The 19555-nt window shown below is 48.8% G+C and overlaps 1 protein-coding gene across 5 annotated transcripts in view; it reads right to left on the reverse strand.

The window, feature by feature from the left end:
- Positions 1 to 821: 821 nt before the first annotated feature.
- CPEB1 (cytoplasmic polyadenylation element binding protein 1) overlaps positions 822 to 19555 on the reverse strand; it is a 108720-nt gene continuing 89986 nt past the window's right edge. For 2 of the 5 annotated variants that reach the window (XM_065906113.1, XM_065906112.1), the window contains exons 4-12: positions 12979 to 13205; positions 11415 to 11667; positions 9098 to 9211; positions 8692 to 8781; positions 7709 to 7845; positions 4451 to 4649; positions 3156 to 3250; positions 2528 to 2608; positions 822 to 1192 (exon numbers count right to left, since the gene is read on the reverse strand). In XM_065906113.1, coding sequence (XP_065762185.1) covers positions 1082 to 1192; positions 2528 to 2608; positions 3156 to 3250; positions 4451 to 4649; positions 7709 to 7845; positions 8692 to 8781; positions 9098 to 9211; positions 11415 to 11667; positions 12979 to 13205 — 1307 coding nt within the window. In that variant the 3' untranslated portion in view covers positions 822 to 1081. Of the gene's footprint in view, positions 1193 to 2527; positions 2609 to 3155; positions 3251 to 4450; positions 4650 to 7708; positions 7846 to 8676; positions 8782 to 9097; positions 9212 to 11414; positions 11668 to 12978; positions 13206 to 19555 lie in introns of all 5 variants that reach the window. The other 3 variants (XM_065906111.1, XM_065906115.1, XM_065906114.1) reach the window with 2 other exon arrangements.

Genomic DNA, 19555 nt, shown 5'->3' on the forward strand with positions numbered 1-19555 from the left:
AGTAGTTTTGTTTTTTTTAAAAAAAAAAAAAAAAAGGAAGGAAAGAAGAAAGAAAAAGTCAAGTTTTCAAATTCCAGTAGCATTTCAGTCGACCGCAACTGTTGCTTCATATGCTTCTCAAACGAAGGAAATCAGGGTAGGGTACTTGTCCCCTCTGAGAGAAAGGGCTCCTGTGAGCCTTCATCTGCCCCCACCAGAAAGCAGCCCTTTTTAGCTCAGTTACAAAAGAAAAAAGTCCTGTGACTTTGTGATTAAAAACTTCTATCAACCCTCCCCCCCCACATAAGTGCAACTTAAGAAGGTGCAATAAACCATTTTAAAACTATATACAGCAGCTGCTCAAACATCATTCATCCAGTCCAGTTTCAAATCCAAAAAAAATTTTTTTCTTGGTTGCAAATGCCTTGATTTGCAACTGTGAGAAACAGTGACCAGCAGTCCCCCAGACACAAATTTGCTGTAATGTTAAAAGCTGCCAGGAAAGAAAAAAAATCTCTTGTTCCAAACGACTTAAAAACTGTTTTAAGGAGTGTAAAAAGGAACCGGTAAAAACCCTCGAGCGTAAAATATGAAATATGATTTTGGTTTAAATGAAGAGCAAAGTCTCCTTGTTGTTTACAGTAAAAAACACCAGCTGAACACTCAGTTTATGCCGTTCAGGTGGGGGTTAAATAAATGGAAAGGCACTGTATGGCAACTGCAAGAATGAAACCAATGAGACCTGCACATCATCACCATCAGTATTGCAAGGAATGTAAAAAAGCGCTTTTAATAAATAAACCTAGGTGTAGGTGTCGTGTCAATACCTTCTGGACACGTAGTTCTTTTTTTTTTTTTTTTTTTTTGCTTTTCATCGGCAAAATGAGGAACTAAAATCTGGGAAAACTACAGAGTCGCTTGGAGGGCGAGCCAGAGGGTCCTTGCCCTGGCACACCCTCTGAAAACAAAACCCGACAAAACTCATTGTGCATTAATTAGTGCAGAAACAAAGACAGATTCAGCAAGTGCAAAGGTGACTACGATCTCCCTTGTCCTCGGGAAGCCAGCTCCCTGGTCGCCGGTGGCAGGCGCACAGGCCCCTCTAGCTGGAGTCGCGGTTCTTCTGGTTCCGCATCAGGGGGCTGTGGTGACGCAGGCCCTCCATGCTGTGCCGCCAGTGCCAGCAGCTCCGGCAGAAGTACTTGAAGCACACCTGCAAGGGGAGAGAGGAGAGGAGCCAGGCCTGGGTCAGACCCGCCGGGGGGCTGCGTGCACTGGTGTGGGCACTCCTCGTGGCCTTTGTGGGCCCCGGGGACTCCTCTCGTCCCCAACACGAGGCGTGGCTGGCTTCTACGGGTGCCTGCACTCAACTGCGCACGCTGGGCTCCTAGTATGTAGCGGCCATGCCAGCTCCCCTCCTCAGTTCTGAGCACCAGGTGCTCTTCTAGTCCCTGCCCATCCTACCTCCTGTGGGGCACGTGGGTCACACAGCCACGCACAATACAGGAGAGCGTTCAAAGACAGTGACTCCAGGCCCTAAGGCCAGGCAGCGTGGCTTCGTCGTCACACTCAGTGAGGAGCGGTGACTGCGCATGCAGACCAACATCTCATTCCCAGCCCCTCACTCCTACTGGCTGTGTAACCTCAAGCAGGCCACTAACTTCCAGATATCTGAAAATGGGGACCATCTGGGAAACACACTGATACACACAAGCCGCGAGAAGAGGCTCATCAGGCTCACACGTGATCTCAAGCTCTCCCCGGCAACCCACATTTACTTCACATCCTCCTTTTGCAGCCTCGGTTTAACTACCATCTACTCAGACTCCAAACCTGACTGACAGCTCCACTGCAAACATAGCTGCAAATACAGACACTGTGCTGGTACCTGACCAGGTCCCTAACTCCTGTCAACAGCAACACGGACGCCACTTGGAGACTTGTCACAAACAGGGAGTCTCGGGCCATGCTCCAAACCTGCTGAATCAGACTGTGAACTGGCACAGATCCTCAGGGCATGAGTACACAGACACACTACAGAGGACGACAAGCTCCGTCCAATAAATCCAGATCTGTGCTCCATCACCCAGAAGCATGCAACAAAGCTGCCAGGCTGCTTTCCACCTGCTTCTGACAACTGGGTACAAACCAGGTAGCAGCACCAAAGCAGTGCAGAGATTCAGAAGTCAACAGAGACGGATGCCTCGCCTAGGAAGAATCCACCTAAAGGGCTTAGAGCCAGAACGGCAGGACCTGGCTGGCTCACAGGTAGTGCTGGCCACACCCGCCTGGGTCCCTGTTATCCTGAAAACCACCCATGAGCAGCAGTGCCGCATTGCACAGCATGGCCCGAGGACGGGAGGCCACAGCACCAAGACAGCTCCACGGGCTTTCCCCGCAGCTCAGGGTCAGCACCACTGCTGCTTCTGCTGCGCTCTGAGACAACCACGAGGAACCTGAGACCTCCGTGCTCCATGTGACGAACCTGACACAACGTCTAACTGAGGGCAAGGGCTCTGTAAACTGCTCACGTGCCCAGGGTCCTCACCTGATCCCGACAGAAGAACGGGCCAGGCTGGGAGCTGCAGAGATGGCACACAGAGTCTTCCAGGTAAGGGTCGATCTGAACCTGCAGACAGAGGCAGAGCAGGGTCACTAGGGGCTGCTTCTCACGGGGAGCCAGAGGGGCCACAAGAGAAGGGTGGGTGTGGGTCACCTATATGAGCACAAGGTGGTTCCTATTTTAAGGGGCCCAGAGAGAAATAGGGCAGAGGACCCAGAGATCCTCAAGAGAGACGAGATCACTGCAGCAGCTTCCAGGCTGGCTGTGCACGGCATGGCGACCCCACCTTACTGCCTGGCCTTCTCGGCAAACCTGACACGGAACACTATTGCCCAGCAAAAAAAAGTGCTTGGAGGACGCAGGTCAGGATGAAGTCAGCTTAGCTCGCAATGCTGGTCAAGGACCACAGTGAGGGAAGGTGACCCCATGCTGAGGCTCTCATCCATTCTCATCAACCGAGACCAGGCCCACCTCCAACCCTGACCCTCAGGGGCGTCAGTGGAAGCCCGGCTCACAGCCAGCATGGCACCGCTCTCGTCTTGGGCCGGCCCTGAGTAGTGGCCACCCAGACCTCTCAGATGGCCCAGAGGAGGGTGCAGACCAGCTCACTCACCTTCTTGGTGAACTTGGTGGTCTTGATCTCCACAAAAGCAGCACTGACTGCTTTCAGGTAACTGCGCTGGTTGTTGAAAGTCACACGACCAGAGCCTACGGAAGACGGGAAACTCACCCTTGAGCCCAAGTCTCCCAAAGGCCGCATGTCAACACTCAGGAAAACCTGCTCCTAGATCAGCATGGTGCTGCCCAACAGAAACGTAAACGCAGGCTACTTGTGTAAATTTAACAATTCCCAGTAACCACATCTAAGGAATGTAGTGGAATGAATGAAAAGTAGGGGAATTAATTTCAGTAATATTTTCAGTAATATTTTTTCTTTAACCCAACATATCATCATTTCAACAGGTGGCATTCAACATGTTCAGCTGGTGGCACCACGTCAGACTGCAACTGCAGACCATGGTGGCACAGCCCCTCGGGAATGGCCCCTCGGGGGAGGAGAGAGACTCCTTTGTGTGGGCAAACCCACAGGCGTGGTTATTCCAGTTCAGAGCGGAAAGCCAGACACAGGCAGAGCGCAGCTGACGGCAGGCCAGGCAGGGGAGTCAGAGCAGCATCTCTGCCCAGCGCCGCCTCCGCCCCGAGGGCTCTGAGGTCCCCTCCCCAGTGTGCAGTTCCACTGCGATGCTCACACCGCGCTCCTTCCTGCCCAGACGCGCCGTGGGTGGGCAGACGGTGCATGGGGGGGGGGGAGCCGGTGTTGATCAGGAAGGCCAGGCTCTGTTCCACCTCCGAGCCCCAGCACTGAGACGATTCTGTCACGACTGGGAACCTGACCTTTCTCAGTGGCCAGGCCCCCAGACTCCCCTCCGCTAGGACAGCGTGAGCTGTGACTACACTTTGCTGCCTGGGTCACCCTGAGTCCTGCCTCAGCCTGGCTTGGTCTCTGACCCTGGACAAGACCACTTTTCAAGGCCTCTTAATAGAGGAAACCAGGCAAGTTCAGGAAAGTCCCAGCCTTTTAATAAAGTATTAGCTGTTGTCTGTCTCAGAATGGTTTGGCTGTGAATGCTGACCTTCAAACCAACATTCCTGTTTTGTTCTCACCTCCTATCACCTCCTATAGGGCTCCTATCAACTTCTTTCCCCTTCAAGGGAGGTGGGGGGAGAGGGGTGGATACAGAGAGGTCAGTACTGGTAGCATATCTAGAAAAAGATGCTATACTGCTGGTATATGCTGATGAGTAGGCCTGGGTCAGGCCTCGCCTCCACTCCCATAGGAGAGTGTCACAATCTTGGTCTACACCCTGAGGGCCGCCCAGCTGTCCCACACAGAAGTGGGACACTCACCAATGGGATACTTGTGCTTATCTGTGTCAATCCCAGCATACACCACACCACCAAATAGGTCGTTGAGAATGGCAGCCAGGGCCTCAGCGTTGAGCATCCCGTGCAGAGCACCCACGAACACCGTCCTGCTGGGGTCGAGCCTCTGGGAGGGACTCTGGACAAAGTTGCTGTCGGCCAGGACCCAGGGGATCACCTGCACCTGAAAGCACCCACAGGTGTGTCAGTTCCAGCAGGGAGCCATGGTGGGGCTCCCGCATGGGGAGGCCCGTGCTGCAGATGCGAGGTTGAGCCCCACACAGTCCCAGGCACCCTCAACCCCAGTACAGCTAGACCTGAATCTCACTGAGGCCGTGAGTCCAAAGTGGTGCAAAGACAACAAATGGTATAGTAGTAGTCACTCATCCTGAAGAATAAGAACTGTCCCGGACTATCACATTCAGGACCTTGGTACTCTGTCACAGCCTTCAACGGTGGGGTTCCAATGAAGGACCATGGACATTGATGAATACAGAGCATGGTCCCGAGTCCCTGGACAGGAAGGGCCCACAGAGAAATGACAGGACAGGAGCTTGAAGGACAGAGGGTGGGGACCCTTAAGGTATCTGCGTGGAATGGTTACTGGCCCAACATGCATATCAGAGGGCTTGGACAGGAGCAGTGGGATAGCCAGAGAGACGCAGGGTCAACGGTCACATACAGGAGGTCACTGTGGTTCAGCAGAGCAGAAAGACACCAGGGCAGGAGCAGACTGTGCCCTCTGCCTCCAAACCCCTTGAGCCTAGAACAGAATCTGGCAAAGCAGGCAGGAAGCTCCAGAATGAAGTGGGTTGACAGATGATCACTAAGTGTTCTTGGAAGATTAATCTGTGAAGTTGTTTGTTTTTTTTAAAAAAAAAAAAAAGGTCTCAAAGCAGGAAGAGATTTGAGGCAGAAAACCAGCAAGGAGGCAAAACAGTAGTACAGAGGACAGGTGATGAAGACCAGGAGAAGGTTGGGGGAGCTGGGCACAGAACAGGCCACAACCAAGAATATTCTTCTAGAGGAAAATCTGCAGAATCCAGACCCCCTGGGCATGGTGGGAAAACGAGAAGAATCAGGACTGATGGGTTGGAGACTGAGGTAACCTTGGAATGAGACCCTGGCAGAAGTTCATTACCATGGGGAGCTGATTTCACTGAAGATGCAAAAGCCCATCTTGTTTTTACCATTCCCATGGGAAAGTATCACATCCCGGGTGCCACCAAGCTTTCCAAAGTGAAAAGTGAAAGTGAAGTCGCTCAGTCGTGTCCGACTCTTTGCGACCCCACAGACTGTAGCCTACCAGGCTCCTCCATCCATCCATGGGATTTTCCAGGCAAGGACACTGGAGTGGGTTGCCATTTCCTTCTCCAGGAGATCTTCCCGACCCAGGAATCCTGTATTGTAGGCAGACGATTTACCGACTGAGTCACCAGGGAAGTCTCTTCCTTAAACATCAGAGTATAAGATCACAGGACATCCTGAAGAAAGGCCCTGTAGGATGGTGGGGCTCAAGCAGGACATGAGCCTAGAGAGGTGAGTCTCGGTCGAAGGTACGAGGAGGGCCACAAAAGTGGGTAGTTTGTCTGATTGGGAAAGAAGAGGGGGCATCGAATACCTACTACTATGGAGGGGAGATACAAAGAAGTAAGAGGGTCAGAGAGGGATGAGAACCAGGGCAGCCCACAGTCCGTGCACCCAAGAGAGACTACAGCACTGCCAGGTGATGAGGAGGCAGGAAGGTGTCTGCAGGGGCACTGGAGGGGGGGAGGGTCCATGGTGGCCTCTCAATGCGAAAGCAGTGATAGCTGTGTGAACTCCACGCAGCAAGAAAGGGGAGAAGGTGGGGAAGCTGTGGGTCCCTGCGGGCAGCCAGAGGACAAAATGCGTACGAACACCAGGAAACATCTGTAAAACCAAGAGTCAGCTCTGTAATGTGGACCTCTTACTTTAATTCAATGTGACCATCTCAGTGAAGCGGGCATCTTCCCCCTTACCCCACAGTTTTCAGTAGACTTCACTCTCTAGAGCAGCTTTAGGTTCACAACAAAACTGAGCTCAAAGTGTGGAGTTCCTATATACCCACTGCCTCCACAGCCTCTCTGACTCTCAATGCTCCGCACCGCAGTGGTACGTTTGTTCCAATCACGGAGGCTACACTGACATCATTGTCCCAACTCCACGGTTTACATCAGGGTTCACACTTGGTGTCGGTTTTCCCACTGGAACTCTATGGGGTTTTTGGCAACTGTATAATGGCATGTTGGACACGACTGGGCAACTGAACAACAACAATCTACCACCTTAATATCGTAAGACGGCACCTTCACCACCCTTACCATCCTCAAAATCTTCTACGCTTTGCATGTTCATCCTCAACCCTGTAAGTCCTGGCAACTGCAGATCTTTTTACTAATACAGGCATTTCAATTTTCCATTTTATAAATGAGGGAATGAGGTTTGAGCGATATTGACTATCTAGTCCAATATCACAAAATACACTCTAGAATCAAATTTTTAAAAGTAACACTGATTCTTGAGTTCAGAACTTTCGTTGACAAGTGATTCTCAAACACCATCCACTAGCACCACCTGGGGAACTTGGTTAAGGTGGAGATTCTCAAGCTCCAACCAAACTGACTTAGAAATCCTGAGGCAGGGTCCAAGAACATGCAGTGAGGCCCCAGGTAGGATGACTCCTTGCTTGAGACTCATGATGCTAATCGCACACAAGGCTGACACAGCAGAGATGCGGAGGGAGAGACAATCAGACGGAGAGAACCGCGTATTAAGGAAGCCCTGAATGGCAGTGCAGAAGTCACCACGCGGGGGGCGGCAGCTATAGAGGGATTTACCCACCACAGGTTGGGAGGTCAGCAGGCACAGCTCAAGGGCAGGACTAGAAGAAACAACCGTAGATGTTAAGACCAAGCAGAGCCCATCTCAAGTCTAAGAGAAGAGGTTTGGGAAGGAAGTGTTGGTTAGAATAGGAAGGAGAGTGAGAGCTGGGACACAGTCTGATTTCCATGAGCAGGAGCACACACAGACCATTAATGCCTGGAGGTGGCAGCGGCGGCTTTAATACCTCAGAGAGTGTTCGCTGCACTCACTGCGGGGCAAGAAGAGCAGCCCTCTCCCCTCAGTAGGAATTCGCGTCTGCACCTGCGTACCCACCTCCCCATGAAGCCTGCCTCCTCACAGCCAGGCCCCTGATCCAGCAAGGGCTCTGCACCAGCTCACCTCCTTGCAGCGCATCCTCCGGCTGGACATCTTGAAGTAGTACTCGCTCAGACCATCCGGGCTCAGCGGGTCATGAGAGCAAGCCTGAAGCAAGGCCCGGACAGACTTCTCCAGTTCGAAGACCAGATACACATACCCTGTTACCAGGGAAGGAGAAACTGCATTAACATCCCTTGGAGGGGGGCGCTACTCCTCAGCCGGGCATTTACGGCAGAGTGTTGTTGCTGGTTTTTTTTCCCCCCAAGAAAGATGGCGTATGGGTAAGACACATTTGTGTCCTACTTCCAATGGGGGGAGGGATGCTCACCATTTCCCATATAGTAAGGGAAGGGTGGGTGCGGCAGGACAGAGGGTCCCATCGTCACCACACAGCTCTTCACATCACAGCACAAAGCATGCTCACATCAGCAAGCCTGGCTTTCCTGGGGGAAGGAGTAACACCAGGTCTGTGGCGAGAGGGCGAAGGTACTTCTTTAAAAGCCTAGTTCGATCACTGGTTCAGTACATCAGTGAAGATGGGGCAGCATGAAAATAGCACCTGCTCCTTTCTACAGGGAGGGAATCTCATTTCAGACCAGTGAGGACTCAGACACTTGGTCCTCATTCCTGCTAACTCCAGAGGGATCTCAGAATCAGGTCAGGCGACAGCGTCACTGGGCAGGAAAGGCAAGTACAGGAAAGCTTTTCAAACACCTCGCTTTGAGAGAACAGGAACTGCTGGGGTTCAGGTTGGAGGGAGGTGTGCAAGGGCTTTTCCAGGCAGCCCCCAATGCAGTATGAGTCTGGATGGACAGGTGGAACAGTAGCTCAGAAGGAACACAGGGGCGTGCTGGGTGAGGAGAAGTGCCAAGAGCTCTGTGCTCTGGAACACCCGAACCACATTACCAGCATGCGTGTGCCATCCCAGCGTCCCCCAGTGCGATCAGGTACTGGGGAGGGAGAAAAAGCTCCTACCATGTCTGCATTACCTTTCGGCATATTACCTTTGGGAGGACACCGGGGGTGCTTGCCATCCTTACCAGGCCACTCCACACTCAAAGAGCCGAACACACGGAAGGTGTTAACCAATCCAGCTGCAGAGAGACGGAAAAGCATGGCAGACGCTGAGGCAGTTTTCTCCCCAGGAGGGCACGAGCACAGGGCCACCAGTGTCGCTTGTCCTCCTAGACAAACAACTCTGAACTGGCCCAGGTCTCCGGCGACACATGTGGGCACCAGACCCAGCAGCACTGCAGGGTCTATGAAGGCACCTCTCCCCTCACAGCTGTTCCTGTCACACCCTGGGCCCGGGCAGAGGTTCAGCTCCTGGTCTGGCCTCAAGGCCAAGTTTCATGCTCTGGAAACACAGGGCCGCCTTCAACACCTGAAGCAGAAGGACTCAGAGCTCACCTTCCGTAATGTCCCAAGGGACGCCTCCTAGGAACACCTTGCAAGAGTAGATGGGGTTCTTGTAGTTCCGGGGAGGGAGCTGGCCGCTCCACGTGCAGGTGGCTTCATTCACAGCTTTGGCAGAAGACAAAGAGAAACAGGAGTCAGAGAAGCCACAGAGGCACTACCCTTGTCCGTGGTGAACTTGCTTGTGAAGGAGAGACAGGCCACTGTCCCTAGCCTGGTTGCTGGGCGAACGTCCATGACTACTCTGAAAGGCAAGACACCAGACACCTCTCCAAACCTGCCAGCCCAGGATGGTAACCCTGATTCACCAGTTCTGTTTCTCCACTAAAACTGGGACGAATGGCAAACCACACGTGCAGGTGAAAACGATCACAACCTGAGCAATTTTCAAACATAAAACTGATACACTCGCCAGAAGACCATTCTATCTAGTCACTGCTTACAATACCAATTAATCTGAATTTAGAATCATAGGCATACCTTGGAGGCATTTCAGGGTTTTGTGCCAAATCACCACAATAAAACGAAGATTGTAATAAAGTTGATCATACAAGTTTTCTGGTTTCCCAGTGAATATAAAGGTTGTATTTATACTATACTATCGTCTATTAAGTGTGTGACCACATTATGTTTAAAAAAAACAAAACTTTATTGGCTAAAAAATGCTAATCATCATCTGACAACACAGGTCACTATAAACCTTCAATTTGTTAGGGGGAAAAAAGCAATCTTGACAGATTTGAAGTTTGGGATTGACATGTACACACTGCTCTATTTAAAATAAATAACCAGTAAGGACCTACGGTATAGTACAGGGAACTCTGCTCAATACTCCGTAATAACCTAAATGGGAAAAGAACTTGAAAAAGAATAGATACATACACCCCTAGAACTGGATCACTTTGCATACACTTGAAACTAACACAGCAGTGTTAATCAACTGTACTCCAAAAAAATTTTTTTTAAATTCAGTATTTGTAAAGTGCAATAAAGTGAAGTTCAATAAAACAAGGTACACCTGTACTTGAAAGCAAACTGGACAATTTTTCATACAACATCCTAAATGCTTCCTGGGCCAAATGAACCTTCTCTGCAAATGTTCCTATAAGGAACGTCATTCTGTTCTCCTGTCTGCTCCGTGAGCTCATCACTCACAGAAGTCAGGACACTGACAGTAAGAACCACCACCAGCAAGACAAGTATGTGGTCACAACTGCTTCAAGTCAGAACCATTCCGCACCATCTCTAGACCTATCCTTACGCTGAAGGACACACTGGGCCTTCTTGATGCCAGCACTGTAAGATAAGAGATTTTCTCCCAATCTCCCAGCTTCCCGTTTATACCAAACGGAACTCTGTCCACACCTCTTATAAAGTTTCTCTGACTCAGTTAAGAAACCCTTGAGAAAACCTTGTTGCTGTATAGAGTTGAAACTATCTTCTGTTTGGCCTGCCCTAAACTTTCTCGAGTCCCTGCTGTTCTTGGTGGCTGACCAGTCCAGCCTTCTCTCGTACCACTATTCAAGCCTGCCCTGACTCAGCCTGTGCCCCTGCAGATCAGAGACTGACCTCAGTGGGTACCAACTAGTCCTTGCCTGTGTTACTCTCCTCCTCCACAACTGGACTGCACAGCCAGTGAAATGAACCATCATTCTCATTCAGGACAATGACACAGAAGGCCACTCTCTGAAAGGCACAGGTCCAATGTGTTGCTACAGCAGGAAATTTAGGCACCATCAGCAATATTTTGTGAACAAAAACAGAAGTCAATATAATGGCCTCACCCAAAAGCATGGTAAAGTTACTTCATAGGGAAGCAATGGCAACACACATCCGTTACCTTGGAGGTGGACAAACGGACAACCCACACATCCCTTGGATACCAATCAGAAAGTCTTGGGGAAGGAGGCTCCAGTGCGGGTTGTGCCTGACATGTCTCTGAATGGGGAGGGGTGGAGGGGGGAGGCAGACAAAATTCTAGGCACCACTGCCAGGGTTTCTCTTGAAGCATCCACCCAGGCAAAGACTTAAAAGCAACAGTAGTGCATGATCTCCATGGAAGAGAACAAGTCAGAGATGGATCCAAATGCTAAGAGGCATGACCCTGTGGTTCTCGGTCATCTCGTTCCCTCTCTGCTCCGACTCAAAGACATTCCCGAGTTTGTCCCCATTAGCACTTACTCCTCAGAACAGATCATTCTGTGCAGATGCAGAGACTCCACCATGCAATCAAGTCCTCTTCTGGACAGTTCATTTGCCTGCCCCGAGAACAAGGGCTCGGGCCCCACCGTAGGTGCACGCCCACACTTACCAGCAGCTTGCCTGTGTAGCCTGGCCTCTCTCTCTATGCTGAAAGGGTCTTTGGGAGCTTCGAGGAGGTCCCAGGACGGCCACACAGAAGCTCCTGGCCATCTCTTTGATGCACTGGTTGGGGAGGGAGTAACTGCAGCCAGAGCAGCTTGCTCTTGGTCCATCCGGGACCCAACCCCCATCTTTAAAGGGTCTCTGGGGCCACCCCCTGTCAGAGACAGGAAGGGCAGGGGAGGGGAAATTCGGAGGCTTGACTAAGGAAGGAAAAAGGAAGACAGAGGTTTTTAAATGACAGGTGTTATGAAAGTAATAATTACACTATAGAGATTATGAAAAATACCATTTAGTATTTGATATATTTTTAGATTTTCTTCCTATGCATTTTTAAGAGCAGCTGCTCTTATATCATAATTTAAGAAATTTTTTTCTTCCCAATTCAGTTTTTTCCTTCATATTGCCAATCTTCATAACCATTTTCAGTTAATTTATGATATTCTTTTTAGGGAACAAGTTACACTTCACTGACCTATTCCATCTACTGCTAAACATTTAGATACTTTCCAAGTTTTCAGGATTATAAATAAAAACTTTAAGGTGTAGCTTCTTCTTATTTTGTGTCTTCTCTGGTCACAGTCCTGGACATAAGATGTCAAAATGCTTTCTACGAGGGTTCTGTGTTCTGTCAAAAGCGTGTGAGAACACAAGTTTCACTACACATTTGTGTCAAGGCTTTAAATTCTACTAATTTAAGTGGGTAAAAATATACCACATTATCAAGAAATAAACTGAAATAATTACTCAATAAAGTATCTCCTGTAAGTTGAAATACTGCCTCTATTTCCTCTTCTGTGAGTTGTCTGTCCATATCCCTTCATCAATCAACCTTTGGGGCAGGGATCTGAGAAAATTCTTTAAACAAAAATCTCAAAGTATCAATATTAAAGCTGGTTACCAGGCAGATTCCTAAGACTGAGCCCCATCTAAAGCAACAAACAGAATTAGGAGCATCTCATCTAATTCCACTTTGGGAAGTGAAGTGAAAAGTCACTCAGTCGTGTCCGACTCTTTGTGACCCCATGGACTACACAGTCCACGGAATTCTCCAGGCCTGAATACTGGAGTGTGTAGCATTTCCCTTCTCTAAGGGATCTTCCCAATCCAGGGATCGAACCCAGGTCTCCCACATTACAGGCGAATTCTTTACCAGCTGAGTCACAAGGGAAGCCCAATCTTTACAGCGGAATAAACTGCAGCCAGAGAATCAAAGGGACCTGTTTGTGGTCACCGTTTAACTTGTTAGGGAACAAATTACACTTCAGAATCCTTCCAGGACTCTCCTATTTACTCTCAAAACTGTTTCCTAACAGCTCATGCAGTAACTGGTGAAGAGGTCTCAGCTCAGGTTCCGAGTGCGCTGCTCACTGGGAGGAGTGGGGACACAGGGCACCCTTTGTTCTGCCGAGGTTCAGAAGTCCTAGTGCCTCCCATCACCCCACCTCGCAGCCCACACCCCACATGCTCAAGCTCACCTGCCCTCCCCACCAACCCCCCAGTAAGCTACATACGATCAAATCTGAGAGATGATCTGATCCCGAGCTGAAGCCACTGGTGTCCGAGTCAGAAGGGCTGCTAGAGCGAGAGTCCAGGATGGGCCGGGTGTCCAGGCGTGGTCCTCTAATGGAGGGTGCTGGAAATTTGTCCACCAAGTCAGATCCAAGCGGGTCCAGAGGCAGGAAGCTCAAGGGGGGCTTTCCCAAAACATTGCCCAGTGGGTTATGGAGCATGCTCAGTACTAGGAAGAGGGGGGGAAAAAAATCTCATGACCTCTTAGTCTTCTTCCCAGACAAGAGCTTTCCCTTTAACACCCAGAGCAAGACACACTGAGGCAGGACCACCAAAAGCCTGAGAGGACCACAGTGATGAGCACAATGAGCAGATGTACACCCAGGGTATCTAATGAGAGGCAGGAATAGGATGGCTTTCTGAAGAGCCAAGTCCCTGGGTCAGTAGCATTTGGGACACTCCGTGCCACTGGGGTGCCCTCGTGAAAGCCACTACCAATGTCTGGATACACATGCCCATGTCATCACAGGAGACACCACCAGCACAGTTACGAAGTCCAAACCATACTTCCTTGCTGCATGCCAACGTGTCTATCAGAAGAATGACCCCGCCCCTTCTTTCTAACACTATGTAGCTAAAACACAGAATTTCATGCTACGCCCCAGAAGTCCGGCAGAGCATGAGCATCTATCTCATTTGAGAGGCTCCTGTATGCAGAATTCCAGCCCATGCAGAATCTCTCCTAGACAACCCTGGACTTCAAACATTTAGGATGGAAGCAGTGACGTTGTGGTTAAGCTGCTCTGGCTGACAGCAATCCTGGCTGAGCCTGATACCACCTTCATACAGTTGCCTGCTCTGGGAAGCTCTGAGTCTCCCTTTTCTCATGGAATCTTGGGTGGAATACCAACTGCTTCGTAACATGGTCAGGAGGGGTCAGTAATTAAGATAGCAGATGGAAAGTGCTCAGCACAGCAGAGCCCAGTGCACAATAAATATTTAAATATTAAATATCAAAAAAAGAGTGAATCCGAGGCCAGGAGAGATAAGAGAGGTAAGTGGACAGCAGAAGACAGCAGCATTTTCCCACACTTGGCCCTGGGGAAAAAGGAATCCAGAACAAAGCAAAACACCCTTTAATCCACTAAAAGGGGTGGGGGGGGATGGGAGAAGGCTTTGGCCATAGTGGTACGGTGGCACTGAGGTTAGAAAGAAGCCTCCTTACTCTGATTTTTTTCAATTTCATCTGCAGAAAGGGGAAAACACTCCCCTCAAAAAGGCTATGAAGTGAAACCAAAATAATGTGTTTACGTGTGAAACTGTTCAATACACGGTGGCTATGAGTGGCTCCACCTCACAATTAGTCACTAGTGATTGAGTGAGACACAGGTCACCTAAGCTGGTTTCCTCGAGGGATACAAGTCAGTCTGAGTGTCTGGCTGGGGCTGTGGTGGGTCTTGGGAGGCATGAATAAACCTCTCCAAGCATGAAATCAAAGTGAAAGCATGCTCCCAGGGTACACCATTCACCACAGAGCATTTGTACAGGATCAGATCGGCCTGCTCCCCTCTCAGCCAACCACGCGTCCCTCTCAGATCAAGAGAGGTAGGGTATCCTTAACTTGATCCACAGAGAGAATCAAGAGAAGGCAGTGTAGCCTTTTTTTTTTTTTTTTTTTTAATGCAGGGAACGGTCTTGGATGTATTTCTTTATTTTATTGCATTTATCCTTAACGTTTAATGAAACCATCCTACCGTCCTCCAAAGCAGACATTCCAGTCTACCTTCCCGCCCGCACAGGAGAGAATCAGGGCCTCCACTTGCTGGCCAACACTCAAGAGGGCTGGAGGCCAGTCTCGTATGTGTGTGTGTTGGGGAGTTTATCACTTCATCTTTTAAGGAAACATTCTTTTAACTAGTTTCCTGAGCACAAGCACTTAACTGCATACTGAAACCAAGTGTCTCTCACGCTTGAATTCCGACACCCATCAGAAATTATCTGTCAAGTTTCTCAAATACGCCTGACAAAGCCCTGTCTCAATGACACACACAGTCCAGGCCCCTGGAACTCATGCTGAGGGGGTAGGGGGGTGGGCGATGCAAAGATTTAGTCCAGGCTCTTCCTGGGAGCTGCAAGATGTGGAAAAAACCAGACAAACAAAAAGCACTGTGAAAACAGACAGTTCTCTGACAATACAGATCACCTGTACTGGTCTTAAAAGTGGTACCACTGCCCTGAAGGGCCTCATCTTTCTTCACATTTTACGGAAACAAGTTTATGGTGGTGAATGAAGAGGTAACAATCAAATCTTAAGAGAGCTTTGAAAGCCAGGTTAGGGCGTTTCAACTTTATCCTGAGGGAGGGTGGAGACACGTGGCAGCGACTATGGGGACAGCCGAGGGGGCTGACCAGGGACCTTGGGAACATGGGGCGGGCAGCCAGCACCCGGCTGAGGCTGAAGGTCAAGTCAGACATGGGCAGCTTGCACAGGCAGTGTCAGGAAGCTGCTTACACATGGGCTGTGGGGTCTTTCCAAAGAGAATGTGGAGGAGGAAATGCGTCCATCGATGGGCTGATGGACCAGCCACAGAGAGGATGGAAGACACAGTCATGTGTCACAGGTGAACGACACTAGAGGCAAACGGAGAACCAGCAGTGGCCATGTGCTGTCGGCTACCAGGGGAGTGAGGGGCAGACAGGAGAGACAGGGGAAGGGGACCGAGAAGACTGAGTCCCGAGGATGGTGCCGTCAGCCTGTGTGATCACAGGTGGCTGAGAGGGGTGTGTGGAGGCTACACTGCTGGACGGCGTCCTTAAACGGACCCACAGTGACAAGCAGGCCTGGGGTTAAAACCTAACATGGACACTGAGCTCCTCAGAGAAGGTAAAGGACCGGGGAATGGTAAGAATAATGGAAAGAATGTCTGTGAGGGAGACGAGGCTTGGGGGAGAAGTCTCCACCCAAGAAAACAGCATCCTGAAGGGAACAACCATCCATCCATCCATCCTCCAGGGACAAACAAGATAAAGGGCAGTTTGTTGATCCCAGAAAAGGGTGGCACCGCAGAGTGCTCCAAGAGTTGTCGAGGGAAAAACGGCATGAAGCAGGATGCAGACAAATGCTTAAGGAGATGTCAGGCCCAAATGATTTGTGTCTGGAGGCACCAAGGATGACAAATATGGACTACAGTGACTGTCTTCAGCCAACATGTTAAAAAGGTGTATTTGAAAGCAATGTGCGTGCCAGTGTAAACCACATTTCTCATTCATGTTAATCTGTGTTCACGACTGTATTGATGCATCTCATAGTCACAAACCCATCCACCTCAACTAGCTTACAAATTTCTTTGACATGCTCACAAAGATATCTTGAGGCTTTGTCAAATTCCTGTGTCAAAGCTAGAGATCATGTCTGTAACACTCCAACTGGATAATAAGCCTGTCTAAGAAGAAAATGGGATGACAACCGATGATGGCTACTGATGAACTTCATTTCCTTAAGGGCTCAGAGTTCATGGTCAAATCATCTGTTGGACAATCTGGACCAGGTTCAAGGAAGCTCCAACCACTCACTCACAGCAGCTTCCACTCCCTATACATCTAGGGTATTCCAGATACTGAGTCAGGACCACTTTAGATAAATACTCTTAAGCTGAATCCTAAGAACGGGGTATTATTGCCCCATCTTAACAAAAGGAAACCAAGGCTCAAAGGCCAAGTGTTTTTTGTTTTTTTTTTAGGCCAAGTGTTTATAGTGAGTTTGTCAGGTAGTGAGTAACAGAGTGGGACCCAATCCTTTCTGATTCTTTGATTTATCCTCTGCAACACACCATTCACTACTTTTTTTTTAATACTCAGGACTTTACATCTTCTGGTCTTGACACTTCTCTTCTGTTCAAATTCCTTTAAGATCATCAACTACAGATAAGCTATCTCTGGATTCCAGAGGTCAGTACCTTGGGATCTAAATCATCCAAGTCTTAAAACTTCTCTAGGACCTTGCTGCTGTAGGAACTCATTAAAAATGTATCCTGGGCCCCACTCCAGACCTATGGAATCAGAACCTGCATTTTAACAAGATCCCCAGGAGATTTGTGTGCACATTAAAGTCTGAGAAGCGCTAATCTAGAAAAACCCGAGGCTTGCTACTTCAAGCTTCTAATCAGTTCCCCTTTACCACACCCCTAAACCTTTCCTAAGTAATTCTTTGCTTGACTTAAAAAAACTGTATTATTCGAATACAACTTTTACAGCACAACAGCAACTGACATCCAGGAGGAAAAAAGAAACCAAGGTGGCTACATATGACATGACCCAGGGAGCTTGATCTCTGAGACATCCCCTTAGCCTGCCACCCACACTATGGGGGAGATGAAAGAGGGAAAGAGGCCTAACCAGGAACAAATAAAGAATTTTAAAAAGACTGGCATGGATTGTGATAATAGTTTCAGGAAATGTGACAGCCAGGAACAAGCTGAACATTGTGAAAAACGTTCAAGACAAGAACTCCGTAAGCTCACACCCTCAAATGGAGCAAATACAAAGAGAGCCTGGGCCTAATGCTTCAGGCAGACAACTGCTAAGAGACAAGGAAGAGAAAAATGCTGTGTGGACACTACTGGGTCACTGGGCAAAACTGGAATGTGAACAATGAGAGCATGAATTTAATGAGAGTACGCTTACCAATTTTAAGTTGACTGATGTTCATAGCTTTTGTTGTATGTCAGTGTATTTTAGAACATCTCTAGTCCTTATGGTACAGAAAGAAATTATATAAAGAGACATATAAAGAGAGATAATTGCAAATGAGGTAAATGTCAACAACAGGAGAATCTAAATAAAAGAATTTCGTATAATTTTTATACTTGTGACTTTCTGTAAATTTGAAATTTCCAAACAAAAAAAAATTTTTAATGACAGGAAGGAAAACTAATCAATTCTCATTTGACTTTCTTCATCTTTTTCAAGGCAACTGATCTGACCAGAAAAGGGAAATCAAGCACAACTAACTGGGACTAGAATCCCAAAGGGAAAAATGGCAACAGAGTACCTTTAGAGCCTCTGCCTATAAGAGAAATCTTCTTTTAAACTAGCTTTTTACCTCCAACTAATAAAAATAAATGGGAAAAAAATAAACTAACTTTTTAAAGGGTCAAAAACACTTGTATAGATATTTGCAGGCACACATGGGTACAGAGTTCTGCCTTCTCTACGAAGCACACCAAGGACCATCTTTACCACTCATTCCATTAGTAACTAGTCAACAGCTGGCAGAAAGCAGGTGATCATGCTTGCTGAGCAGCACTGCCAGAAAAGCAGTACTGTATCCCCAGGAGCAGTGTGCTCACTGAAGCTATGCCCTTCCCTATAAAGGTTACTCAATTTAAGGACACAGTGCTGCCTTAGATACAATTTGGAATTAGAGGAAAAAACCTTACTTACTTCATCCTGACCCTGCCCATCACCAAAACAGAGGTTGAGAGAAGAACAGTTACATATCAAATTTGTGACAATATTCCTTCCACTAGTTTCAAATACTTTCTCCAAAGAGAATTAAACACATACAGATACAGGCTGAAGAGGGTCACTCTCCCCAGGAGCCTCACGGCCACTGAAAAAACACTTCTACACCGAGAAACAAGAAGCACGGAAGAGCCCCCACTGAACATTATACCAGCCACACAGGCAAACGGGAGGGGGCAGTGCCATCAGACAAACATGTAAGATCAGCGTGTACCAGAGTTAACACACCTAGTCCTGTCAGCACCTCCACACATCAGTTTCCTGCAAATACTAAACTGGAAGGGGCCAAGAATAGAGGAGTTTGACTAGAAGATACGAGGAAGACAAGAAAACCTATTATCAAGAGGCAAGGATTTTCTAGGGGGTTTGATATTTCCTTCCACCCACAGAAGGAGCCACGTTTCCAGAAACTGTCACTCATGGTCTGATGCTCTATGGTGGCCTGAGTGTCTTCAGCCCAATCTCACGAAGGACCTGGCCAGACAGTTCTCTTGAGCACCTACAGATCAAAGGGAGGAGAGCAGCAGAGACACTGGGCTCCTCAGGGAGCTGGCACCTCACCTCAGCCCATGAGACCACATCTCCCCTCTACAAGGATGTTCAGTGAGCAGCACTGGTTCCCACCAGCCAGGAATCGAGATGGAAGGAGCCGCCATGTCTTCCTAACTTTAAGAATAAAGTGTACCTACTGGAAAGTCACTCTCTTCAAGCCATACAACCTAAAATCCAGTGGAAGTGACAGGTCCCTTATGCTATAGGCCAATGACTGATCTCAACCTCCACTACCCATCACAGGGCAGAGTGCTTCATCAAGGTCAGATGTTGAATGTTAACCTAGATGGATTAAGGGTGGGGTAGGGAGTGTCCTCGGAGAAGGCAATGGCACCCCACTCCAGTACTCTTGCCTGGAAAATCCCACAGACAGAGGAGCCTGGTAGGCTGCGGTCCATGGGGTCACTAAGAGTCCGACACGACTGAGCGACTTCACTTTCACTTTTCACTTTCATGCATTGGAGAGGGAAATGGCAACCCACTCCAGTGTTCTTGCCTGGAGAA

Source organism: Muntiacus reevesi, chromosome 15, assembly GCF_963930625.1.
Source record: "Muntiacus reevesi chromosome 15, mMunRee1.1, whole genome shotgun sequence".
Taxonomy (NCBI): Eukaryota; Metazoa; Chordata; class Mammalia; order Artiodactyla; family Cervidae; genus Muntiacus; species Muntiacus reevesi.